This window comes from Lycorma delicatula, chromosome 3 (genome assembly GCF_047948215.1).
Source record: "Lycorma delicatula isolate Av1 chromosome 3, ASM4794821v1, whole genome shotgun sequence".
NCBI classification, from domain to species: Eukaryota; Metazoa; Arthropoda; class Insecta; order Hemiptera; family Fulgoridae; genus Lycorma; species Lycorma delicatula.
The window spans coordinates 21,949,769-21,969,225 of record NC_134457.1 but is presented as its reverse complement, the minus strand read 5'-3'; the positions used below and the strand labels follow the sequence as shown (position 1 = coordinate 21,969,225).

The 19,457-nt window shown below is 25.4% G+C and overlaps 1 protein-coding gene and 3 pseudogenes across 2 annotated transcripts in view; 3 read left to right on the top strand and 1 right to left on the bottom strand.

Moving 5' to 3' along the window:
* Positions 1 to 971, top strand: part of Fcp1 (RNA polymerase II subunit A C-terminal domain phosphatase Fcp1) — a 30,650-nt gene extending 29,679 nt beyond the window's left edge. The window contains exon 8 of one of the 2 annotated variants that reach the window (XR_012755633.1): positions 529 to 655. Coding sequence is in view for 1 of the 2 variants with exons in the window: in XM_075359520.1 (XP_075215635.1) it covers positions 529 to 761 (233 nt within the window). In the remaining variant the exon portion in view is untranslated. Of the gene's footprint in view, positions 1 to 528 lie in introns of both variants that reach the window. The other variant, XM_075359520.1, reaches the window with a different exon arrangement.
* An 11,022-nt stretch (positions 972 to 11,993) lies between these two features.
* Positions 11,994 to 12,918, top strand: LOC142320816 (NADH-ubiquinone oxidoreductase chain 1-like; annotated as a pseudogene).
* An 85-nt stretch (positions 12,919 to 13,003) lies between these two features.
* LOC142320859 (cytochrome b-like) lies at positions 13,004 to 14,101 on the bottom strand (annotated as a pseudogene).
* A 341-nt stretch (positions 14,102 to 14,442) lies between these two features.
* Positions 14,443 to 16,110, top strand: LOC142320814 (NADH-ubiquinone oxidoreductase chain 4-like; annotated as a pseudogene).
* Positions 16,111 to 19,457: the final 3,347 nt, after the last annotated feature.

The following is a 19,457-nucleotide window of genomic DNA, read 5'->3' as shown; positions in this document are numbered from 1 at the left end:
CTGTGACAGTAAATCAGCAATTTTCACACACCAGATCATTGGTTTTCTGAACGTGTGTCATCAGTTGAAGTCGAAGGCCTTCTTGGTCAAGGGATCTTCAATTGACTGACTACTACTTTTAAATTGTGAAAACCATTTGCAGAATTGCATACGACCCAGAGTATCACCTCTGTAAGCTTGTTTCAAAACTTGAAAATTTTCCCCAGTTGCACACAAAATTTTATATTGTATCGTTGCTCCTGAAAAACGCATATTACAAAAATCACTACTAACACTTAAATTCGTTGCACTCAATTAACAGTAACTCATAACTAAACAAGATATCACCAATACAAGAACATGTGGTTAGAGAGGAGGTTATGCAGAACACAATGCTACCAGCCACACGTCAGTAAATATCTCTGTTGGCGCATAATTACAAAAGTTTGGTTATTTTTTGAACAGACCTTGTAAGAGGACTTTTGCTGGTGTATGTGTTTTCATATGTTAAATTTTTATTTTTATACATATATTTTTTTTTATTAACAGGTGAACATGTTAGAGGTTGGGGTAGTAAAAGACAAAAGACTGCACCTGATACAGAAGAAGATGAATCTCTTAATTCAAGGTTTAGAAGAGGTGAAGACTTTCCTAGTGATGTTGAACTGGATGAAGGTAGTGGTGCTAGTGTTGGTAGTAATGAACCTCCGGATGAAATTAGTGATGGTGACTGGAACATGATGGGTGCAGCACTTGAACGTGAATTCCTTGAAGGGGATTGAACAATTGTAATAAATCAGATATACTGTACATTTTGTATAATATATTTATTTTATTTTTAGTATTAAACAGACTGTCCTCATATCTTACCAAAAGAACCCTGATACATTTTGCTCATCGCATATATTTTTGATAACTGTAAATGTTTGTTTTCAATTGATATTACAATAATTATGTAAAATATCAATAGTGTTTTGTTAGCCACATTCCATTATTTTATTTGTCTTAGAGTTAAGTTTTTTTTGTTGAGTTTTTCATTATTGCTGATGCAATTTTAGTACAAAGAATTTACTTTTTTATTTCATTATGAACTATTCAAGCAGGCTATTATGTAAAGCGTTTTTTAGCAACATATATATATATATATATATATATATATATATATATATATATATGATTAACTAACCTGCAAGTTTACTCATTTTCTTAATGGCAGAATGAGATAAAATTTGTTTTTAGATGGCATTTAAGAAAAAAGTTTTCTTTTTTTTTGTTTATTTTATATGCTTCAACCAAATACAGTTGACAAATTAATGTTAGTGAGAACATGGTGTTTATGTTCATTCTATGGATATTAGTATGTGGTTAATGTACAAAGTTTGTAATTTATGCTTCCAGAGAAAAGAAACTGGTTACTATCTTATAACTTTTGGGTAAGGATATATCTATAATTCAGTCTAGACTTTGTATAGTACATGATATAGCAATGGATAAGTCAAACCACCCTTCAGGCTAATGACCACATATACTTTTGTCTTGTGTTATATATACTATTAAATATCACATTCTAATTGAACAAGTGAGATAGCAGAATTAAATGGTAAAATTATTTATTGTTTTATTAATTAAAACTTATACAATTCAAATATAATGAACTAATATAAAGAAACTTTTGTTATGAAGAATATCAGAAGGTAACAAAAAATTTATTCCAGTCAAAAGAAAACTTGTAAATCTCCATTGCATAAACTGTTATTGTTTAAATATTACCTTTAATATTTTGTAATGTAACAAAACATAGGTGATTATACCACTTTATTAAAGATATATTCATATTTTCTCATTTTTTGTTAAATAATGTTTCGTATCATTACAACGCTCATATCGCTGAACTCCCAGATCATGAATTATCTTTTAGTGTATATTTATTTACTATTTATAAAAATATTTGATTTCTTAAATATCATCGTGCACTTTTCTTTAGAAGATGGGTGGCTAATCGTTTCAAGTTAACCATCCACATAAAATTATTTTTTAAAATGAGAATTTTACTGTTAATATTGTTATTTATCAATCGCTTTCTTAAAATAACAGTCAGAACATTTGGAAATAAAGTTAAATATGTTTGTATACCCTACATTGAGAAGTAGACCTGGTTTATCTAATAGGCATTACATCTACTCATTAGGCTTATTTTGCTATTTTGCAATCCTCAGTTGAAACAGAGATCCTGAAGAATCCCATGAGGGAGGATTGCCGTAGTGTTTATCCTAACATCAAGGAGTTAAAGAGAAGTAATCAGTGAGAAAATACTTTCAACTTTCATTGGAATTATAATAAAAGACAAACCCTCCTGCCAAAATCATGTACTATTTTAAGGCTTCAGTCATAAGGTGCCCATCCTGCTGAGATTCATTCGCTGAAATAGAAATTATTTTGTCTAGAATCCAAACAGTTTATTTGTTAGTTTACAGTTTATGTGGAAGCATTTATTACCGAAGAACCATTTTATAATTTATAATTATTTAATAAAAAGTAGCTAATAAATACGATAAAATCTTTTTCATATACTTTATGAAGACTACATCTCTAGACCACTTAAAAAGAAAAATAGATAAATAATTCTGTTTCTAATTTTTCATTGTTTTTTTTTACAAATTATATTCTCATATTTTTTATTTAAATTCTTTGTTGGTCTAAATGTATAAATACAATCAAACAGTTTACAGTGGGAAATGTTAGAAAACCTCTACTAAATGAAAAATTTTCACTCTTATGAAACTAAAAAAAAATAGTATTTCTATCTATATTTATAAAAAAAAGAATAAAATTATGTAATATCACTTTGGACAATCCAATTTGAAAGTGAAAGATTAGCACAGAGTTCAAATCACTTACACCAGTTAGTCTTTGGATCAGTTTGATTGCAAGTTTAAGAAGTTTTGGACTGTATTTTAATTGTTTTTTTGTTTTTTTTAATTTATTTGAGCTTTTTTACTTTTAGTTTAGATTGTTCGACGTAATATTGTATATATATATATTTTTTTAAATTGTTTTGTATAGCTTTTAATAAGTAATGTATTTTTGTTCCAATTAATTATTTATTATTGCTGTTCATTTTTTTTTTTTATTAATTTATTTACTTTTTAGTTTTTGTATTTACATTTACTTTTCTCTATTTCTGCTGTTGAGATTTGTTTTAACGATCAGAATGAATATTTGATTTTTTATCACCTGCTCTCATCAGGCATTTCCCTCTGAATTTTTTTTTTCAAAAATAACTATTTGTTCATTCATTGTATGTACAAAAAAAGATCAATTTTTTTTTTACGTTAAAAAATAATTTTATTTTCAAAAAAGAATATCTGAATTTTTCAAATAATTAAACAATATATAATTTTATATGAATAAAGGGCATTTCTTATCACTTTAGTTCACTATTAGTAATTATATTATTCGATTTGAAAATTTCTCCCTCTTGAGAATAATCACTGCTGTTATTCTATCACTAAGCAGATGGTACTCATTTTACTGCATTTTCTGAAATTCACTGTCTGACCTTATGCATACCATATTTTTAATTAATTTATAAATATGTGCCTGCCTATATTTTTATTGAATAATCATTATACAGAAATCTGACTTTGCTAAATCATGAAAATTTTCTATACAACTACAGTTGTATTTCAGAATTTTCAAAGAATCTTGAATTTGATTATTTTTTATTCTAAAGTTAGACGGTACCATACAGTCTTTACAAAACTAGAATAAAAACCTTTGTTTTACTAATAAAAATTGAATCATGTGCAAGTACCCTTAATTAGTCAAAAAAATAAATATCTGATATTATTAAACAAATGAATTAAGTCTACTTTGCCAGCTATTCATTTTCAAGAATAGTTTATCCCGAGAAAAACATAACTTGTGTTCAAAAAATTAATATTAATCCATATTTTATGCTATTGAAGATATTTTTAAAAATGTTCAGTTATTAATAAAAATGTTTCATATTTTAATGTTGTAAAATAATTTTAAGAACATTAAAATATTCTCTCAGTAATAAGAATATTATATTTTAAAATTGTTTTCTTTACTTAATTGTAACTTATTATACATTACTTAGAGATTACATATGTAAATGTTATGGTAACTTAAAAACAGAATCATACAAAAATTTCTAAAAATATCAATAATTTTTTTTTTTAATATGTGTCATAAATAATAATTTTCCTGCTACTCGGCATTGTGTTAGAACTTGTGCAAGGATCATTCATTCATATATTCTAATACACAGCTATTATCTGTAACCATTTTCTAATTAATTCTGTTTTCTTAATTGATTTCATTTTCATATAATGAAAAGTTTCAAAAATAATTCTATTAATTAAATATATATGTCTAGTATCCTAATGGTTTGAATAAGAGAAAACTCATTCAAATCTATAAAAATTAAATATCAGTGTTTCATATAAATACATGATACTGTTGAGAATCCCAAGGCTGCAAATACTGAAAAACAAGATTCATTATAATTCTTCCAGCCCTAAGCTAAACAAACTTAATTTTAAGTTTGAATACTAGATAGAATCAATAAACAAGTGTTCCCACCCATATTAAAGTAGAATTTCCACATTATAAAACTATATTGACAGAAATAATTATTTTGAAATATTATTTTTCCAATAAACTCAAACTATTTTTATTAATGTTTTTACTGTAAAAGATACATTATAAAGTTTTTTCAAAGTTGGTTGATGTTCACTCCATTTTAGAGTCCAATTACATATCCAAAAATTAAGTTCTCATTATTATTCCTATTCCATTAATTAGGAACAAATTTGCACAGTTTATATAACAATGAAATTTGACTATTTTGGGAGAAGTGCAGATCATTAATTTTAAATAACTAAGAGAGTTATTTAACAATATCTTCAAACTTTTGCCAAGATTATTGTATTATTGGCCTTAATTGGATTTACCAGCACTCTAAAGATAAAAAGGTTTATTTTTATTTTTGAAACCTTAATTTTGAAATCCTTGATTTACATAACAATAAGAACTGAGATTAATGAAGAACACAAGGAGCTCTGTTAGTCAGAACCGTTAACTACAACATTTTCATACTTTATTTCAACTTTTTTGGTGCTACATTTTTAAAAAAAGTTATCCATTTTGTGATTCATTAATTGAACTATAATCTTAGTTTTTAAGCAGTATATCGACATTAAAAATCATTTACAGAAATCTTCAATAAATCACAGAAAACAGCAATAGAATTTTTCAATTATCCAAAGCCTCTAACACTACTCATTTCCACATCATTTTATAAATTCCATCTACATCATTTTCTGCTACTCATTTTCCATATGATTGTAATTTATGATGAAAATTTGCTATTTTTCTCTTAATATTTTATTGATAAACAAACAAATGTTAAAAAAGAATTTTCTTGTTACTTGAACAAACTGACAACTTGATTAAGAATAGTTTCGCCAGGTTTTAGCAACTCATAATTGATCACAATAATAAATCCCTTCTAATCCCACCAAACACAGAGCATTTTCTTCTTTCCATAGCAATTTGGCCTTGAAATCGATGTCCATGGTTCGCCTGGAGTTACCCATGATCTTTTATGCTTAGGATCCTCAAAATAAATCCACTTTTCATCACCTGTCAATTCAATGAAGAAATAACTTTCTTTTGTACCTGGCGAGCAGCATTTCGCAAGTGTTTTTTTTCTTGCTGTCTTTCATTCATCTCATGTGAAACTCATTTTCCCATCATCTGGATCTTTCCCATGGCTTTCAAACGTATGGAGACGACTTCTCATGTTACATTTAATTGATCCGTGAGTTGTTGTTGTGTTTGAGCATCATCTTCATCCAACAATGCTTGCAATTCGCTGCCCTCAAACTTTTTCAGTGGTCTTCCACATTCTTCATTTCTCACGTCAAAATCGCCACTTGTGAATTTTTTAAATCACTCAAAGCACTGTGATTTACCAACAGTATGCTCATCGTAAGCTTTGACAAGCATTGGATGCTATTCTGCAGTAGTTTTCTTTAAATGCTATCCGCAAATTGTAGTTTGTAGGTACAAAACTTGACATGTTCAACACTAATTAAAACTATGTTGTTGTATGAAACTTGTATTGTTGCAAGTTGAAAATTTTTTTCAGCTGTCAAAGAAAGAAAATGGCATCAGTGATGTGGTTTGACAGTAACTATATTGACAGCTAAGGCCATCTATGGGAAAATTCCGGTTTCATATTAACACACCTGGTATAGTTATAAGTAAACTTAAGTTAAAATTCAGAAAAGTAAACATAATACAATAACAGAAAAATTGATAATGAACCACCACAGTGCAATAAATATTGAAATAAAACAATTAGTTATGTTATAACAGAGTTTAATGTAAAAACCCTGTTTGATAGGTGCTGCTTATATATATTTTAGTAAACTACTACTTTATTAATTTTTTTGTTATCTTATTTTTACATTAGTTAAGGCTAAGTAAAATTATACTTAACATGTGTTGTATATTATGTAATAGATTTTATATGTGCAACTTAATGTTAAATTATATATCAATATTTAACAGCCAGATTTCAATGGTCATTTCAAATAAGAATGATTTAAAGTTCAGTCAGATACTTTCTGATATCACATAATTAAGTATGGATAAGGGTATTTTTTACTAATCCTGAGCTTTGTTTCATATGGTTCCTTAATTCCTGGAAAAAAAACTTTTTGCAGCATACACTTAAGCTGATAACACAGTCTGTTAATTAGTGGCTCCCTTCTCAGTAAAAATAACCTCAACTACCCAGGAATTACAGGTAGGATGTAATCACTTTTGGACCACACCTTGTACTCTCTTCTGGGTCGATTTTTTTGTCTTATACTATGGTATCTCCTAGGACGGATCACCATTCTCACCAACTACATCTTTCTTATCCTAGATCAATCCCTTTTTCCATGTTATCAGTTCTGTAGATGTAGGCCTGACCCTGACAGACCCGTAGTGAGAATGTTAGAAACTTTTGAGCTAGAAAATTAAGTTGTTAGAATAGTCATGTGATTTCTCCTTTGAACATTGTGGCCCACTAGATTTTTAAATTAGATATGAATTATATAATAACTACTGTTTTTTAATAAATTTACAATATTCAAAATGATGATGAGAATGTTTTCTTTCATTACTCTTGCAACCATATTGAGTAACTGAAGCTGACATGACTTCAGCTTCTGAAGATAGCTAAAAGTATTATTGTGTGAGGTTTGAAAGTGCTGATTAATTAAATTTGGTTCAGTTTAGTCATATAAAAAACTAATTGTTTTAAATAATTTTCATCACCAACTACCATTGACAAAAATATTATAAAAATATTTTTCATAATCCATCAGAATTAAAATAACAGTAATATTGAAATGTGACATGTTGAATATAAAATCTGTACCTGATTCTGTCAAACATTAATAGTCATATTAAACACAATATTAGAAACAATGAAATGCAAAGTAGATTTTAATATTCAAGTACAAACCAATTACAGTCTACACACTCTATTCTTTTCACTAAATTAGATTAATTAAAAATATTTTTATTTTCTTTTTAATACTAGATTAAATAAGATAACATATTTGAAATTAATACAATCTCTCAATCTTTTATTCATTCAGAAACTATAATATTGCAATTTTCTTACGCTTGTCCTACTTTTCTTACAAATGACAGTGCTGTTGTTTACACTTGTTCACGCTTGTTAGTGATTAGAAAAATTGTTTAAAAAAAAGATCACATGTTGAACAGTTTTTCGAAATGCTCTTAATTATTGCTAACTGTAGAAATACTATCTATGAGGAATATGTATACCAGCAATCCACCATGTTGCTGAAAAAAGAACTCTATATATATATATATATATATATATAGATTTATTCTGATACTTAAAATTATGTACTCTTAACTTCTTTCTTTTTATATATGAATAAATTAAAGTTTTTTATTTAATAATTTTTATTAAAGAAGTGTATTTATTTCGTTTAAATCTTTGCGATTTAGAGATAAATTAAGAACTGTTTTTTTCATTGTTATTTTGTTAACTTTGAAATTAACTTACTGTAAGCATACTATAGGTGTTCAGATTGTTGTATATAATTTCTCGAATTGGTGATTAAATTTAAATAAATATATATAATTGTTATTATTACACAACGATTCTTGAATGTTACGCTATTTTGGAAAAATATTTTAAAAGAGATCTATTTTAACTCTGCATGGTATTTATTGTAATACAATTAACTATTAATTGTGTGAATATTGTCAATTATTAATATAATTAAAAAATATATTGCTTAAATGTTCATCATTTACTTCAGTGTATTCTGGCACAAATTTGTTATTCTTATTTTTAATTGTGTATATCATCTTGTTTACAATACCATAAATTTTTGTGGCAAATTAAATAATTTTTTAATACATTTGTTATAATAATTATTGTTTGTTAATTAAAAGAAAGCATAAAGGTATTTATTAATAAAATTAAACTGTTAAATTTTATTTTGAGTTCTTGTTCAGTTAAATAAGTGAACGATAAATCTTGTTAATAATATTTTCATATTAAATGATGTTGTTTGAATTATTAAGTAACTGAATTATTTTACTCAGCATTTACCAATTGGAAAACAGAGGCACTCAAACTTCTTATTCTTATATAGCTTTAAGTTTATCATATGATTTCTTAAATATATATGAAAAATCCAAGATAATAATATATTTAAACTCAGAATTTTTCACTTTCAGTTGTTATAATACAAGGATCAGATCAGAAGTACCTTGATATTTGTTCTGATTACAGAAACAAAGGAAGTTTAGGAATGCCTTGAAAAATTATGAAATAGTAGAGAGAGATAAAATATGAGGTTTGTTCAGAAAATAACTGTACATTTTTAATTACTGCCAATGGAGATATTTAGTGACATTGCGATCGACAGCATTGTGTTTCACATAACCTCCTTTGTAACCATACGATCTTAGATTGTTGATATCTCGTTTAGTTTTCATGTTATTGTTATTTGAGTACAACCTGTTTCAGTGTTAATAGTGATTTTCAGAAACAACGATACAACATAAGATTTAGCATGAAACTCAGGAAAACTTTCACAGAATGGTTACGAATGGTTTTCACGATTTTAAAGTGTTTGTCAGTCAACTGAAGATGATGTTGACCAGGAAGACCTTCAACTTCAACTGATGACACCCACGTTCAAAAAATCAACCATCGGCATGTGCAAATCACCAATTGACTGTCAGAGAACTTTCAGAACAGGTTAGTATCTCAATCAGATCATGCCATGACCATTTGATCAAAAAATTGAACATCGAGTTGCAGCAAAGTTTGTTCCTCATTTGAGGAACAAACTTTGCTGCAATTGTTGACAAATGTCCATTTGTCAACAATTTCTTGAACAAGCTAATGATGATGACACATTTATATAAAGGATCATAATGGGAGACGAAAGCTGGGTTTACGGCCACGACATGGAGACAAAAGTTCAATCATCACAATGTATTGGCAAAGGATCTCCACACCCCAAGAAAACATGTTAGTCTCAGTTCAATATCAAAGTGATGCTTTTTGTGTGGCTTTAGTTATCAACTTTTAAGTTTACTTTTATTTATTTTAACTACTGTTTTTTATTTAAATTAGATAATGTTAGGGGTAGCTTTATCTTTTATTTGTGTGGCTTTAGTTATCAACTTATAAGTTTACTTTTATTTATTTTAACTACTGTTTTTTATTTAAATTAGATAATGTTAGGGGTAGCTTTATTTAATATTTCTTTAACTTAAATTATTAGCTTTAGATTTTATTGACTGGTTTAGGCTATAATTTTATTTAACTTCAGTTAGGGGTAGCTCGGAGTTATGTTTGCTTAAGGGAGGAGATCCATTTTTGAATGTAGTTTGTTTTATTTGTTGTCTAAAGATTTGGATTTAAGGTTCCCTTTAAACATGGTTTTAAAAAAAATTTGATTTTTGTTTTAAAATTTGGCTTTAAATTTTGTAACGCATGTAAATTTTTGTTAGGTTAAATATCCTTAATGGTTAATCTTTATTTTCAGTGTTAAGGTTTTTTAATTTAATTTTTTAATTTAAGTTGTATTTTTTAGAACCAAAAAATGTTGTGCCAGCATTTGCGGTTATTCCTCAGGTTCAAGTTAATTTTTTTAGAATTTAGTCTTATTCGGTTTTAATATTTTGTATTTAGGTGAAATTTATATAATAAATTTTTTTTTCTATGTAAATTTGAATTTAAACCAGGATTAGATACCCTGTTATTCTTAATTAGTAATTTTTTTCTAAGGTAGTATATTTTTTATAATTGAAATTTAATAGATCTGGCGGTTTTTAAATCTTTTTAGAGGAACCTGTAATTTAAATGATATTCCACGATTTTTTGTACCTTTTTTTTCTTGTATATCTCTGTCGAGTGTAATGAAAATTTATTTTCTTTTTCTTTTTAAAGATTTATGTTAGGTCAAGATGCAGTTATAAGAAGGTTATTATGGGTTACATTAATTTTTGTTTTTTGATTTTTTAATTTGATTAAATTTGAATTTGGATTTAATAGTAATTTTTTTTAATAAATTTTTTGAATTTTGCTCTTAATTATGTACATATCGCCCGTCACTCTCATAAATTGAGATAAGTCGTAACAAAGTAGATGTACTGGAAAGTGTATCTAGAATCGGACTTCGGTTTATTCTTATTTACAATAAGATTTTTTACTGTTCAATTCAGTTGAGTCTGATAGGTTTTTTTTTTTTTTTTAAAAAAAATTTTTTGTGTCTTTCTTTTTTTTATTTGATTTTTTTTAATTTAGTTAATTGTACAGTGTTGGATAAGTAAATTTTATTTTAGAATAATAATTTTTTTTAGTACCTTTTGTATCAGGGTTAATTAATTTTTTAAATTTATTTTTTTTTCCTGAATAGTGAAGATCTATCTTAATCTGTATTTTATTGTGGAATAATTATTTATAAGTTTGGGATTGTTTCGATATGAAATTCATTTCTTTTTATATCTGGTTATCTGGTAAATTGATTTAATCGAGAATTTCTTTTTGTTAATTTTATTTTTTTTTTTCGTTTTGAAATTTTATATTAAGGTGGATAAGCTCTTTTTTTTATATAATTTATTTTTTTATTTTTCTTGTTGGATTAGAATCTTTCATCATTTAAAGTTCGTTGTAGATTAAATTAGGTTTTTTTTTATATTTATTTTTTTACTGGATTTTAATTAATTTTTTTATTTTTAATTATGATTAAATTAGTAGATTAAAAAATTTTATTTATGAATTAGGCAAAAAATAATTTCGCCTGTTTATCAAAAACATGTCCTTTTGTAATTTATTAAAGGTTTGGCCTGCTCAATGATTTAAATAGCCGCAGTATTTTGACTGTGCTAAGGTAGCATAATAATTAGTCTTTTAATTGAGGTCTGGAATGAAGGGTTTGACGAAAATTATACTTTATTTTTAAGATTTAATTTGAATTTTATTTTTAAGTAAAAAAGCTTAAATTTAGGAGAGGGACGATAAGACCCTATAGATCTTTATTTTGTTTTTAAATTTTTTTTTTAGTTTATTTTTTGAATTTTTATTAATTAAATTTTGTTGGGGTGACAAATAAAATTTTAATCTTTATTTTTTTTTTACATTTTTTTATGTATATTTGATCCTTTATTTTGATTAAAAGATTAAGATGCCTTAGGGATAACAGCGTTATAAATCTGGAGAGTTCTTATTGATAGATTTGTTTGCGACCTTGATGTTGGATTAAAAGTTTCTGTGGGGTAGGTTTTACAGTTTTAGGTCTGTTCGACCTTTAAAATTTTACATGATCTGAGTTCAAGCCGGCGTGAGCCAGGTTGGTTTCTATTTACTAATTTGGCAGATTTAAGTGCTTTAAATTTAGAATTTAATAATGTATTTTTACATTTAGTAAATGTTTATTCTTAGTTCTTTTTTTTTATTTATTTTTATTCTTTTGGTTGTTGCTTTTTTTACTTTGTTTGAACGTAGGATTTTAGGTTACATTCAATTTCGCAAGGGTCCTAATAAGGTTGGTTTATTTGGTTTGCCTTTTAGAGATGCTTTAAAGTTATTTAGAAGGGAATTTTATTTTCTTGTTTTTGGAAATTATTTAATTTATTTTTTTGTACCTGTTCTGGGTCTTTCTGTTTCTTTAATCTTTTGGTTAATATTTCCTTTTAGTTTTAATTTTGTTGGATTTTCTTATTGTCTTCTTTTTTTTTTGTTGTTCTGGTTTGGGGGTTTATTTTATTATAATTGCTGGTTGGTCGTCTAATTCTGTTTATTCTTTATTGGGTTGTATACGTAGAATTTCTCAAAGAATTTCTTATGAAGTTGTTTTTTTTTTAATTATTTTTTGTTTCATTTTATATTGCGAGTCTTTTAATTTGAATTATTTTTGTTATTTTCAGTTGGATGTTTGATTTATTTTTTTTTCTTTTCCTTTATTTATAATTTTTCTTTCTTGTATTTTGGCTGAAACTAATCGTTCTCCATTTGATTTTTCTGAGGGTGAGTCTGAGTTGGTTTCTGGATTTAATGTTGAGTATAGGTCATTTAGATTTTCTTTATTTTTTTTATCTGAATATAGAAATATAATGTTTATAAGATTTTTTACTTGTTTAGTTTTTTTGGGGGGTGATTGTATAATTTTTTTTTTTTTTATTAGGGTTGTTTTTCTTATTTATTTTTTTGTGTGGGTTCGTGGTTCTTTTCCTCGTTATCGTTATGATAAGTTAATATATATGTGTTGAAGGAGTTATTTACCTGTTACTTTAAATTATATTTTGGTTTTTATTTTTTTTAGGATTTTTTTGTTTTTCATTATTTTACGGTGATAAAAAAGTTAATAGTATTTTATACTTTCCTATAATTTCAAGTTATATTGCTTTGAGCTTATTAACTTATAGCTTATAATTTATCTCATATCCTTGCAGACATGGGATAAGTAATAAAAAATGAAAAGTAAATTGTGGTTAGGATTTGTCCTGTAATAATATATAGCTCTTCTACTGGTCGTGCTCCGATTCATGTGAGTAAAATAAATGTATTTACTATGGTTCAGAATATTATTTTATTTATTGGGTAGAATGATCTTGTTTGAAATTTTATTTTTATTGAGAATGGTATTGATATAATAATTATAATTGATATTATTAGTGCTACTACTCCTAATTTTCTAGGGATAGATCGTAGGATTGCATATGCAAATAGGAAGTATCATTCGGGTTGAATGTGTGGAGGTGTTCTTAGTGGATTTGCTGGTGTAAAATTTTCTGGATCTATGGTGAGGAATGGATTTAATATTATTGGGAAAATTATAATTGTTATTACTATTCCTAAGATATCTTTTGTTGTAAAGTAGGGGTGAAATGGAATTTTGTCAATATTGTTTTTTATACCTAGTGGGTTGGATGATCCGGATTCATGTAGGAATATTAGGTGCAATATTACTATTGTTGATAAAATGAATGGTAAAATGAAGTGAAATGTGAAGAATCGATTTAGTGTGGGATTGTCTACAGCAAATCCTCCCCATACTCATTGAACTACTATTTCTCCTATATATGGAATTGCTGAAATTAAGTTTGTGATTACTGTTGCTCCTCAGAAGGATATTTGACCTCATGGTAATACATATCCTATAAATGCTGTTGCTATTAATGTTAAAAGGATTAATGATCCTGATATTCATGTTTTCTTTAATTTAAATGATCCATAATATATTCCTCGTCCTGTGTGTATAAAAATTAAAATGAAGAATAATGATGCACCATTTGCATGAATGTTTCGAATTATTCATCCGTAATTTACCTCTCGGGTAATATGTACAATTCTTTTAAAAGCTTTATCAATTCTTGGTGAATAATGTATTGCTAGAAATAATCCTGAAATAATTTGAATTATTAAGCATATTCCTAGAAGTGATCCAAAGTTTCATCATAATGAAATATTTGATGGTCTTGGTAAATCAATTAAAAAGGAATTAATTGGTCTTAATTTACGTATTGATTTAAACATAAGTTTTTTTAAGTGGTCCTTCGAATGTTCTTACTATGTTGTTTACAGAAATTATTGTAATAATTAGGATTAATATTATTGTAAGTGTAATATTTATTTTATATATTCTAAAAAATTTTCTTGTTGATTTTTCTTCAGTTAATTCGGTTGTTATTTCTTTTATTTCATTAAATTTAGTAATTATTTCTGTTGTTGGATCTAAATTTCTTATTGTAATGGAAATTAATATAGTTAATATTCAGATTAAAAAAATTTTTGTTCTTAGTTTGAATTTTTCGTTTGATGCAATTCTTGATATATATATGAATATAATTATTAGTCCTCCTACTGTCGTTAAGAATATGATGTAAAGGTATCATGATGATTTAATTATTATTGAATTATTTCTGCACATTAGGGCTGTTTGAAAAATTAGTATTGATCCTAGTGAGATAGGGTGTTTTTAAATTATGATTTACAAGATCATTGTTTTTTTTAAACTATCCTAAACTTTACTTATGATGATTATTAATTTTTTTGGTTATTTTTTTAGATTAATTATTTTTTTATTTGTTCGTAGGCACTTTCTTTTATGTCTTTTGGGACTTGAATATTTATTGCTTTATTCTTTTTTTTTTAAATTTTTGGGTTTATAGGTTATTTTGATTTTGATTATTTTTTAGTTATTTATTTGGTGTTTGGGGTTTGTGATGGTGTTTTAAGACTTTCTTTATTGGTTTTTTTAATTCGTAATTCTAGAAGAGATTATCTAGATAGATTAACCTTATGTTAATATTTATTTTTTTTTTGTTTTCTTTAATCCTTTTTTGTGTTTTAAATAATTGATTTGTATATTTAGTGGGTTTTTTTTTTTTTTTTTTTTTTTTTTTGTTTCTATTTCTTATTTTATTATAATTGATAGGGTTTCATATATTTTTTGTTGTTTAAGTATTTGAATTTTTATTGTTGTTTTGCTATCTGTTTATTTACATTATTATTTTGATTTGTTGTCTAAGATTTATATTTTTTGTTTTCATTTTTTATTATTTTTTTATTTTTGGATTTTATTGTTATTGATTTTTTTTTTCTTTGAGCAGGATTTTTTTAAATTTTTTATACTCTTTTTGGTTCTTTCCCCTTTTTGTTTAGAATTTTTTATTTAAATAGTTTTTATGGTTATTTTAATTATTTGTTTTTTGATTTTTTATTGAATAATTATTTGATGTTTATCATTTTATTTTCTTTTTTGATTGTTTCCTTTATTTGGGTTTCATTTATGGTTGCCTAGGGCTCATGTTGAGGCACCTACCTCAGGTTCTATAATTTTAGCTGGTGTAATATTAAAGCTGGGGGGCTATGGGTTCATTCGTTGTTTAGGTTATATTTATTATTTTTTATTTAATTATGGTTATTTTTTTATTAGAATTTGTTTATTTGGCTGTTTTTTAGTTAGAATGTTTTGTATAATTCAAAGAGATTTAAAGGTACTTGTTGCCTATTCTTCTGTTTGTCACATAAGTTTAGATATTTGTGGATTATTTACTATATCTGGTCTTGGATTTATTGGTTCATTATCTTGTATAGTTGCTCATGCCTTTGTTTCATCTGGTCTTTTTTTTTTAATTGGTATTATTTACGATCGGTTAGGAAGTCGAAGATTTTTTATTGTTAGGGGATTACTTAACTATTTACCTTCACTTAGTTTCTTTTGATTTTTGTTTTGTGTTATAAATATTTCTTGTCCTCCTAGATTAAATTTGTTTTCTGAGATTTGTTTAATTATTTCTATTTTAAGATGAAGATTTTTTTCAGTTATTTTTTTGATGTTTATCTTATTTTTTTCTGCTTGTTATAGAGTTATAATTTTTTCTTTAACTCAGCATGGTTTATATTCTAGTGATTTAATTTTAATTAATTCTTGTTGTGTTCGTGAATTTTATATTCTTCTTCTTCATTGTTTTCCTATTTTTTATATAATGTTTGACTTATTATTTTTTTTTTTATTTTGCTTATTTATTTATTTATTTTAATTTAAAATTTTGATTTGTGATGTCAAAGATCTTTTTGAGGATAGGCTATGTTTTCTGCTACAATCTTTTTTTTTTTTTTTTTTTTGGGTATTTATTTGTTTGAGTATGATCTTGTTTTTTTTTGTGATTATTTCTTTTTTTTAATTCCTCTTCTATAAGTTTAATTTTTTTTTTTATTGAATTTCTTGTTTTTTTATGTCTTTTGTATTTTTAATTAGAGGTTGTGTTTTATTCTATAGTCTCGGTTATATAAGGGGTGATTTAAATTTAGTTCGGTTTTATTATTTGGTTTTTTTATTTATTTTAAGTATGGTTTTTTTTATTTTAATACCTGATTTTATTTGTTTATTGTTAGGTTGAGATGGTTTAGGATTGGTGTCTTATTGTTTAGTTATTTATTATCAAAATAGAGTTTCTTTGTATTCTGGTCTTATTACTTTATTAATGAATCGTGTTGGTGATGTATTTTTAATTTTGTGTTTAGGTTTATTTATTAATTTTGGTTCTTTCCATTATATTTTTTTATATTGATTTTTTTAATAATGATTTTATTATTTTGGTTTATTTAGTTTTATTTGCTTCTTTTACTAAAAGCGCTCAGTTTCCCTTTTGTGTTTGGTTACCTTCAGCTATAGCAGCTCCTACTCCTGTTTCTTCTTTAGTTCATTCTTCTACTTTAGTAACTTCAGGTGTTTATTTAATTATTCGTTTTAATTATTTTATTTTATTTTGTGATACTTATTTTTTAATAATTATTTCTTTGGTTACAATAGTTTTATCTGGGTTTGCTGCTTGTTTAGAAAATGATTATTGCCTTTTCTACTCTTAGACAATTAGGATTTATGTTTTTTACTCTTTCATTAGGTTCTTTGACTCTTTGTTTTATTCATTTGTTGATTCATGCCTTATTTAAGTCATTAGTCTTTTTGTGTTCTGGAATTTTTATTCATTGTTTTTTAGGTAGTCAAGATATTCGATTTATAGGTGGGTTGGTAAAGCAATGTCCTTATGTGAGTTCAGCATTTTTTGTTTCTTTAATTTGTTTATGTGGATTTCCCTTTTTTTCTGGATTTTATTCGAAGGATTTTATTTTAGAGTTTTTTTTTTATTTGACTAGAATTTTTTTTTTTTTTTTTTTTTTTTTTTTGTTGGTGTTACTTTTATTTACAGTTTACGTTTAATTTATTATTTATTTTCTTCCAATTCTTTTTTTTTCCTTACATTAATTTTTGTTATAGTTTTTTTGTAAATATTTCTCTTCTTTTTTTATATTTTTCTTGTTTATTTGTTGGTTCTTTTATATTTTGGTTATTTGAGGATGATATTTTTTTTATTTTATCTTTTGATTTTAAGTTGATTCCTTTATTTTTATTTGTTTTTTTTTTTTGTTTTTTGATGTTTTAAGTTTTTTATACTTTTATTTTGGTTTAATTTATTTTTATTTTTTTAGTTCTATATGGTTTTTAAGATTTTATTCTTCGGGTTTTTTTTTAAATCGGTTTTTTAATTTTTGTTATTTTAGTTATAGATTAGTTGATGTGGGTTGATTAGAATATTTTGTTTCAGGTGGTTTAATTGGATTTTTGCGATGGTTAGGTTTTTTTTTTGATAGGTTTACTTATATTCTTAAGTTTTTTTTTTTTTTTTTTTTTTTTTTTTTTTGTTCGGATAGCCTAACTAAAAGCCTAACATTGAAATTGTTATTATGAAATTTTTCTCTGGACATTTATAAAATTTATTTATTTATACATTGAAAGTGTATTGTTTTTTTTAAACTATATAAATAAGAATAAAGTGATTTCACTTGAAAGGTAGTTAGCGGCTCCTTTACTTTTTATTCTTTTAACTGGATATAATCAATTTTTTCATTAACAGTGAATAGCTTCTTTTTAGCTTCAGTTAAATTGAGTATGAGGATTATCCTTAAAATTAAGTCAAAATTAATTGTAATTTTACTTCTTTACTCTAAGAGAAATTGATTATTCAATAATTTTTATTTGCAAAGTAAATGTTATATTTAACTATTCTCCTATATATTCTCCTATATAAAAATTCTCCAATTTCTTCATTCTAGTATTCCTATTTTTCATTCATGAATTAGTCCTATAATTAAGATCAAGATTGTAATTGTTGATGAAATCAGTCATTCTTCTATAATTATTATTTTTGTTGAAAATATTGGTATGATTATTGAGATTTCAATATCGAAAATTAAGAAGATTGTTGCAATTAAAAAGAAGTGAGTAGAAAATGATTTTCGTGTTGATGATATTTTTGAAAATCCGCATTCGAATGGTGAGTTTTTTCTCGTCTTATTTTATTTTTTTTGGAGATTAATATTGTGAATATTATTATTATAATAATGATTGATCTTAGTGAAATTATTGTTATTGTAATTTTGATTATCTTTTTAATTTTTTTTAATCTATTAGTTGGAGGCTAATTATACTTTTTGTACTAAAAAGATTATTATTATTTTCCTCATCAGTAAATTGAAAGATATAGGAATAATCAGATTACGTCTACAAAATGTCAGTATCAGATTGCTGCTTCTAAACCTAAGTGATGTCTAGCTGAAAAATGTATTTTTATGCATCGTACCATTGAGATTAAAATGAATGTCGTTCCTACAATTACGTGAATACCATGAAATCCTGTAGTTAAAAAGAATGATGATCCATAAATTGAGTCTGCTATCGTGAAGGTTGATTGTTGATATTCTCATTTTTGTAGAAATGTAAAGTATAATCCTAGAAGAATGGTTAATATTAATGATTTATTTGATATTGATAGTTTATTTAGCAAGATTCTATGATGTGCTCATGTTACTGTAATTCCTGATGAGATTAAGATAATTGTATTTAGTAGTGGAACTTCTAATGGATTAAATGGTTTAATTGATTTTGGTGGTCAGTTTATTCCAATTTCACCAAAAATAAAATAGAGAGTTCCGATATCTTTGAGATTTGTTGAAAATATTCATTGAGAATGGGATGGCTGATTTAGGTGATAGATTGTAAATTTATTTAAGGTTTTAAACCTCTCATTATTTGTCTTGTATTCAATTATGATTCTATATTGCAAATATAGAGGTGCGTTACTTGCTAAGGCTTATTTATAATAATAATTTTAACTTTGAAGGTTAATAGTTTTTTTAACTTAAATCCTTCTTTTTAGTTTAATTTAAAAATTATTATTATTGGAATTCCTATTAAATTTAAGATAATTGGGATAATTGATTCTTTTTTTATTATTTTTTTTATTTTTTATTTATTTGATTTGGTTATTGTAGGGATTATTATGTTTAAGTATATGTATGTTGACATAATTGATGAAATTAGTATAAT